The 8,263-nt window shown below is 39.3% G+C and overlaps 1 protein-coding gene and 1 long non-coding RNA gene across 2 annotated transcripts in view; one reads left to right on the top strand and one right to left on the bottom strand.

Moving 5' to 3' along the window:
• Positions 1 to 1,884: 1,884 nt before the first annotated feature.
• The window catches only part of LOC109534408 (LIM homeobox transcription factor 1-beta), a 9,108-nt gene continuing 2,729 nt past the window's right edge, over positions 1,885 to 8,263 (top strand). Inside the window, exons 1-3 of the mRNA XM_019900080.2 lie at positions 1,885 to 2,161; positions 6,842 to 7,052; positions 7,500 to 7,630. Coding sequence (XP_019755639.1) covers positions 2,065 to 2,161; positions 6,842 to 7,052; positions 7,500 to 7,630 — 439 coding nt within the window. The 5' untranslated portion in view covers positions 1,885 to 2,064. The remainder of the gene's footprint in view (positions 2,162 to 6,841; positions 7,053 to 7,499; positions 7,631 to 8,263) is intronic.
• On the bottom strand, positions 3,956 to 7,873 carry LOC109534410. The gene is made up of 4 exons (XR_002171631.2): positions 7,814 to 7,873; positions 4,942 to 4,964; positions 4,198 to 4,267; positions 3,956 to 4,043 (listed from the first exon to the last, which is right to left on the bottom strand). It is a non-coding gene; the product is annotated as an uncharacterized LOC109534410 (long non-coding RNA).

Genomic DNA, 8,263 nt, shown 5'->3' on the forward strand with positions numbered 1-8,263 from the left:
CTGAAGAAACGTGGAAGAAAGCGTTCCAACGTGAACAGACCTCTAAGAGCTTTAAGAGAACAACAAAATGAAACGTAATAAATCATCAAAATCAGAAAAAAATGGCGGGCAAAGACCAGGTGGAAAATGTTGCTGAGGTTCCAACTTTACGCAAAAATAAACGAAATCACTGGAAATGGTGAAATGGGGATGCAGTTTTGGGTGTTGAAGACGGTTTTTCGCGAGTGGCGGCGAAACGTGACCGCCTGGCGGAAAACGTTCAATGGCAAAGTTGTAGATAATAAAGAAGTCGTAAACTTCTGTATTTATCACTTTTTGACATAACCTCAAATTAAGCGTCAAAATGGCGAAAACATGATTTTTCAGAATTTGATTTTTTCTCGCGCATAAATGATTTGATTTACTTGAAGATCTGCAAAATTATGTATTTGTGGTGTTGCTTCGGTTCGTAGTTCAGAAGGCTACTAGTTTTCGAGTTATGAACATTTTTCCAAAAAACTACCCTTTTCTTCCACAAACATTGCTTTGGTATTTTTCTGCATTTCGAAGGTCCACTTAAGGTCATACGAAGGTGGTCATAAGAGTGGATTTCAAATAGATTTCTAATCATAGTTGCAACATTGCAAGCATTGCAAAATCGAATAATTATTGAAAATATTGAATAAGTCATGATTCAGGGAGACTTTTCAGTTTTTCGAAATTTTCACCGGTTTAACGATAAACAAACCACCACTTCACATAGACGAGCACTTATTTACTTTCGAAATCGAAAAAATATCAAGACAATTGTTCGCGGAAGATAAGGGTAGTTTTTTCCAAAAATGCACATAACTCGAAAACTAGTCGCTTTCTGAACTACAAAAACCTCATGCCTATTCAGCACCAAAAAGACATACTTTCACAAATTGTCAAGTAAATCAACTCACTTATGCACAAGAAAAAAATTAAATTCTGAAAAATAGGTTTTTCTCCATTTGGACGGTTAATTTGAGGTTATGTCATAAAGTGTTAAATACAAAAGTTTTAGATTTTTGTCTTCTCCACAAGTTTTGTTGAACATTTTCCGCTCGGTGATCACGTTTCGCCGTAAATCGCAAAAACGCTTTCCACCCACAAACTGCATCCCCATTTCACCATTTCCAGGGTTTTCGTTTACTTTTGCATAAAGTTGGAACATCAACAACATTTTCCACTTGGTCTGGTTTAAAAGAACACCGTTGTCGGTAGCAATTTGCTCCTGACGTTTCTCAAACTCCACGAGTTTTCCTCATTTTTCGCGGCATTTCCAGGCTTGAATAAAGTAAGTGAAGTTCAATGGAGCCAAGAAACCCCTTGAACCACTGAAATAACACCGGAATAGGAGAGCCGATGGTTCTAAGCCACATGAACTGAATTTCTGGTGAGTTTCACAGATAAAAAGTTCATGCCCTGGAACAGTGGCGCTAAGGAACGAATCTTGAACTTTAACGAGTTGAACAACTGACCATCGCCAAGTTTTTCTGGAACTAATCTTCTTTCAGACGCTTCTCTTTAGGAAGAAGCATCTGGAAGATAAGTTCCTGGAAAACTTGAGCTTCTAACAACAAAACACCTCTACGATCAGTGAAACAACAACACATTCATCCTTATGAATATTGAACTGCTAACCGCCCTCAAAGTTGGCTGTCGCCAACGACAAATAATGAGCAATCGCTCATCAAAGATCGCACCAAGATCAACCTTCATTAAGACGCCCCATAAATAAATTGAGAAAACTATGAAATAAAATCCCTAATCCCCAAAGCACACAGACCCCGCTTGGCATGCGCGCAAACTGGGAAACAGGGATCGCTGCCCAAACTCCGCCCAGTTTCAGGGACCTGAAGGGAGTAGGGCGAGTCCCTTTGGGGTGGGAGGACCTCGGCAACCCCCTTTTGGCATTGACAATCCGTCTGCGACAGTTGGGTTGCTAATCGGCAGTGGCAAAGAGTGGGTCGCAATTTTTTTTCTGCTACGTAAACGTCGCGATTTTTGATTTGGAAAAACAGTTGAGTTGGTGCTGGTGTGGACGAGTGAGTGGTGATCATGTTGGAGTTTTATCCGCATCACATGAACCTGAATCCGGCCATGCTGCCGGAACATGGAGGCACGATGACCGGCCCTGAGTGCAATGGCAGAACAGGTAAAAAACGCAAAAGTTCAGTTGAAAACAGCGAAATTTGGGGTCAAATACTGGCTGAAAGGTGCTAATGTTTGTTGCACTCTCCATGCAAAGAAGGCCGAATATCTCGAGATCCATTCGGGCATGGAGCGCTCGAATCAACTGGACTCGAAAGTAAACACTGGAAAATCCGTACCATCAGCCTCGAATGTTTTGAAAAACTTCGAAAACCAGAAGTAAATCAAGACGAATTTTAAATGTTGCCTAAAAGAGTGTTTTGGCAAATTTCCTCGAATAGTTTGAGCGAAAGAACTTACTCAAACGGTCGGCTGCAGCACCCAAATAAAAAGCTTCCACACAAAAAGTAAAGGTTGTGCATATTTTCGAAGAAGATTGCCGCTGTTTTTCCTAAATTTGGATTCTAATTCTTGAATTTTTGCCCGCACAAACTAACATACAGAGTAGATGGTGTCGCAATTAAGAAACTCCTTGGAAAACGCGACGGGGCCTCAATTAAACGCCCTGTATATCATAAGGAAAATCGAATTCATCTTCTCCATTATTCCTAGAATCTGATACTTCGCGTTAAATTTGGCCCATCAGCGCTGCACTGGACTGAACCTACAGGGTGTTCGAATAAAGTGGAATAGACGCACGTTTTCCAGTGTTTTGAAAAATTCCAATTTATAGACCAGTAAGGAGAAATGCGTGAAAAAAACGTGTGAATCTTTGAAATAAACCCTTTACATCTTATTTTAATCGAACTAAGCAATTCAACTTGAACTTTATCTGGTGCAAAGGAACGGTTTCCATTTAAAATTGTTTGACCAATTGTACGTTACGTGTTGACGTAAACGTCCGTGTGTGCATTTTGCATGAAAACATGTTGAAAGCAATCATTTTTTAAATAAATACACCTTGTTTAGGTCATCGCGTAGCTCCTGAATGCTCCTGAATTTATTAAACCGCCTTAGAAATTTACTTCCTTCCCTTACAATGAATTAAGGCTCATTATATTTCTTCCTTGCCGGATTATTTCATCCCATAAATCCAATAACATTGGTAAATTGTAGAATAGATAGAAAGAACAGAATACGACAGTAAAAAGTAAGAATATGTTCATAAAAATACACATTTTATTCTCTGAATAACTTCCTGTTTCTAATTGGACGTGATAAAATAGATCAAAAGTTCACCTGAAGTGCGAACAAAAGTGCACTATCATTTTCAAAAAACGCTATTAAAAATACGGGAAAAGCGAAATGGAAAGCCACTCCATAAAGTTCGCAAATCTGCATATGCGAGTAGCATAAATGCAATCAAAGAAAAACCAAACCCTGGTTGCCATCTACTTCTACAAACCAAAATACCGTCCGGATCCAGAGCGCTGAAATTCCTCAAAATTCCCGCTTTTTCCTCAAAAATTTCAACGCAATTTAGTACTCAAATTTAGAAGAACCGCAGCAAGTCTGGATATAATCTTGATCTTTATCAATAATCTAACAATCGTGTTCGCAGCAGAACAGCCTTATTTTACGTGGCATAAACATGACCATTTAATGTAGGAAAACTGAGCAAGAAAAGCTGAAATTTATGAATCTGAGCAATTCCCATAGAGAACAAAAAAAACCGTATAGTTTTGGGTGTAATTGACTACAGAAAAACACCAATAATCGATACAAAATACCTTACACGAGAATGAATGTGCAGTTCACAGGAGAACAAGCTTTATTTTGCATTAAAACTGTAAAAGTCTGCCATAGAAAACTTGGAGTTAATGTCCAAAGTCTGACTTTAAATAAATTTTCCAAAAAACAAAACAATTTTTTTTTAAAACCCAATATGTAATCTAGAAAATCGTCCCTCGTCGAAACTAAACTTACCGGAAGCTGCATCGTGCCACCTGGAAAGAAAGAAGAAAATATGTTTAGTGCTGCGGAAAATCTGCTCAAAGTCGAAGAAAGGGAAATGTGAAGAATCCATAGAATTTCAGTTGCGTTTCGAAAAACTAAACTCAGTTCAAGCTAAAGGAATTATAGATTTAAAATTATCCTCACCAACTTTCTCCAAGCTGGCGCCCCATCCTCCATTTTCCGTCCATAATGTTCTTAAAGCGACTTCACAAACCTGGACATACGAACAGCATACATTTACAAAAATTTAAAAAACTACAACCCTGATTGCCATCGACTTCTACAAGAACACAATAAAATGATGTCCGTATCCAGACCGCGGAAATTACTTAAAAGCCCGATTTTTTCTCAAATTCAGAAGATTATTAACTTTAAAAACGGGAAAAATTTAATTTACAACCGAAAAACACTAATTAAATAGACAGTTAGAATTGTATTCGCAGCAGAATACTCCCGATTTTACGTGACATAACCCTGACCATCGAAATCGTGGGGAAACGGGGCAAAAAAGCTAAATTCTGTAAATATGGGCAATCCGCAGTAAGAATACGAGAACCCTTTAGTTTCCAATGCAATTGACAATAGAAAAGCACCAATAATTGATAAAAAAAATATTTTGCACAATAAATGTGTAGTTCACAGCAGAACGACATTTGTTTTGCATTGTAAACTGTAAAACTTCATATAAAAAATAGTATGCCATAGAAAAGTGCGAGTTAATGTTCAAAATCGGACTTTAAATTAGTTTTACAAAAATGAAATAAGAAAGTCTGGAAAACCCAATCCGGAATCTAGAAACTAGAAAATTAGATTATGGGAAGTCAATAATATGGGACTAAAAGTTCTACATCTACATGGCAACCAGGGGAAAAGTAATGGCAAAATTACCGAAAGCTGCATCGTGCCACCATCTGAAAAGGAAAAATAAAATATGTTTAGTAGAGCCGAAAATTCATCATAAGCCATGTTATTAAAAACGAGCAAAACAGAAAAAAGAAATGCAAAAAATCCACAAAACTTCAGTTGCGTTTCGAAAAACTAAACTCGTTTGAAACTAAAGCTCTGATAGATTAGAAATCAGTCTTACCAGCTTTCTGCGAGCTGGGGCCCTCATCCTTCATTTTCTACCCATTAATCGGCAAAAAGCAAACACACTACAGTTGATCACACAATGAAAATGCATTTCGAAGCATAAACTTTCCTTAACTTTCCATCGAAGAACGCGATTCACACGATGATCTCGACATTTACTTGGTCGCCCTTTGTGTCAATCATTGCTGTGCCGTTCAATTTCAATTTTTGCATTTTTGGGTATTTTGTAGAAAGCGCCTGCTCACAGAGAAACATTCATTAAGACCAGTTCCAGTTTACATTTCGTTTGAATGATCACCGTAAAAAAACCGGTTTATCAGCGAAAGATAAACAAATCGGATGCATTTTTAGACTTTTTTACTAGATTAAATGCTGGCTATCGAAGCCGTGATTTCATTCGATGTTTATGAAATTTTGAGCAATTTGAGTTTGTTATTTTGTGTCAATGGCAGACTCACATTCAATTTATGAATGCTTCCTTGTTCGCATCATTGTGAGCTACGGAAAATCTACCTTGATTTCGATACGTACTCACCTCTGAGTCTTTTGGTTGATCTTTCGGTCCAGCTCAAGAATACATACTTGGAAATTACTACTACTTGATGATGATGATATGAGCTCACAGATCAGTTTTTTCTCGAATTTTCATGAGATTCTGATCCTCGACAGATTGATATTTTGTCAAAAGGTTGCCTAAATGAACGACCACGTTCCAGTCAAGCATTATTTATCACGTCTTCTTTGGTGGCATCATTAAGAGCGACGGAATACATAACTTGATTTCGACACAATTTCTCCGATTAGTCCTATGATCCTAGATCTGGATCAAATATATTCGCATTTTTAATGAAGTTTTTTTCTTAAAACGCATAACTTCATTGGTACTGCTGTTGAACTTTTGGCGGCAGCACTCATCCCTTCAACCCCAACCCATAAAGGGGCTCTAAGACAAGGTTTTCAAACTCTCTTCGGTGATAAATCGCAAAACTGAATCTGCTCATTTCATTCTCCCATTAGAAAAACCATATTTCTCCATCTTTCCGAGCCCTAAAAGGGCAGATCTATGGCCTGTTGCCAATCGCGTATTGATTCAACTGCAGAAAAAGTTAAATTGGTCCATTTCGGTTTCCTTGGTTGGACCCTTTGACAGTTTCACTTCGGTGCTACTTTATGGCAGTCGGCACGTGCAACAAATTACTCCCTCAACGGCATCAAGAGGGCGAAGCCCGTGAAATATGCCCATATTTTTCCGGAAAACCGAGCTCGTATGGATTTAATTCAACAAAAGCGTTCAGCACCTTACATTCCCCGTTTATTGTCAGTTAAGATTTATTGGAAGAACCCAAAAAAAAACGCTCCAAAAGGACAATGTTGTCGAGTAGCTTTGGAGAAGTTTGGGATTAATGTAAATGGAATTCACAGCCTTGTTCTCGGCATTAAAGGTATTTGTTTGGCATTGTAACTTCTGGAGCCGGCTGATTATCCCGGATAAAAGGCAACTTTGCCTTGTAAAGGGTTGTAAACGTCTGGCAAAACCTACAGAACTGGATAATATTCTGTCGGCACGTGTGCCCTTAATGGGGTGAAACTTTTCATATTCCACACGTATTAATGTGGCTTAATTCCGCTCAGCACCGTTCATACAGCGTGTTGCTACTGGCGTAACTTTTAACGAAGAAACTTGTCCAAATTTCAGAACTCCCGAATCCTGCAGCCTTAATCAAACGCGAACAGACGCAGGACAGTTGCGAAGGCTGCGGACGCAAAATCCACGATCGCTACCTGATGCGAGTGAGCGATGCGAGCTGGCACGAGCACTGTTTGTGCTGCAGCGTGTGCGGAAGTCTGCTCGCCCACTCGTGCTACACTCGCAACCTGAAGCTCTACTGCAAGGCTGACTATGATAGGTAAGAAAAATTAATTAAAAACCGTTCCTGATCCAGACGCTTGCGGAAAGTGTGCAACAATAGCGATGGCAAGTTGGTCGTGCCGAGAGGCACAATAGACCGAACAGCGTATGGCGGGGCCCTACAAAGAAGGCTCCGGCTGTTATTAAACGTCCCGACGCCTCGCGACGCTTATATTAGACGCCCCAAAGCCCCAAACGAATATTTAACAGAGATGTGCAGGCGGTTCGCGGGCGCAGGCATATTTTATTAAAGAATTTTTATTCTTTTTTCGATGGAAAAGCATGTCTATATTCCCGGGGCGCGTTCAGGTGGATTTTCCGCTCCGGCTGGGGCAAAATTGCGATTTCCCTCAGAGCTCGTTGCAATGCAAATGCGCCAACTACAAGAACCAGCAAGGGGTTTTAATTTCGCCGTCTAATCAATGTGTTCGATTTTATTTTGCAGAATATTCGGGGTTAAATGCTCGAGATGCGGCGACCGATTGCTGCCCCAAGAGATGGTGATGCGAGCTCAGCAACACGTCTACCACTTGCCTTGCTTCGTTTGTGTCGTGTGTTGTCAACCTCTTCAAAAAGGTAAAAACCCTACTTAAGCCGGACCGACTTTGTGGACTAGTGGCACGATTAACTGCCCTTAAGGAACAGTATCAAACTCTATAATTGAGCATTTTTTAAATACACAGTTTATCAGGGAAAAACTCTTGCAAATGATCAGAATTTAGAACAAATATGCTAAACTCATCTAGAAAAGTTACTTACCGCATCTGTTTTCTACGGATCAAGTTCGTTCTTTGAAACGGAGCCTGGCACGGAAAAACCTGAAGTAAAGAAATATTGGTTTTAGTTGCTTTCCTTAACAAATTAACAAGATTGCATCAATTTTAATATAAAAGCTATTCATTTTTCCGCAACGAACTAGTCGCTTCGTCATTGCGGCCCTGACAAAACCCACATAGCAAAATGATATTCCCAGAATATACCTGGAACATTCATTTGATGTACATGCATATTCCTGGGACATACATGAGTTCCATTATGAACATTCCATGTATGTCCCAGGTATCTGTCAGAGTTAATACACTGAATGTTCTGGGAATGTACATGGTATGTTCAATGAATGTACATGTGTATGTTCTGGGAATGTACCTGGTATGTTCAGTGAATATACATGTGTATTTTCTGGGAATGTACATGGTATGTTCAGTGAAT

Source organism: Dendroctonus ponderosae, unplaced genomic scaffold, assembly GCF_020466585.1.
Source record: "Dendroctonus ponderosae isolate FM_Combo_2020 unplaced genomic scaffold, Dpon_F_20191213v2 Dpon_F_20191213_8, whole genome shotgun sequence".
NCBI lineage: Eukaryota > Metazoa > Arthropoda > Insecta > Coleoptera > Curculionidae > Dendroctonus > Dendroctonus ponderosae.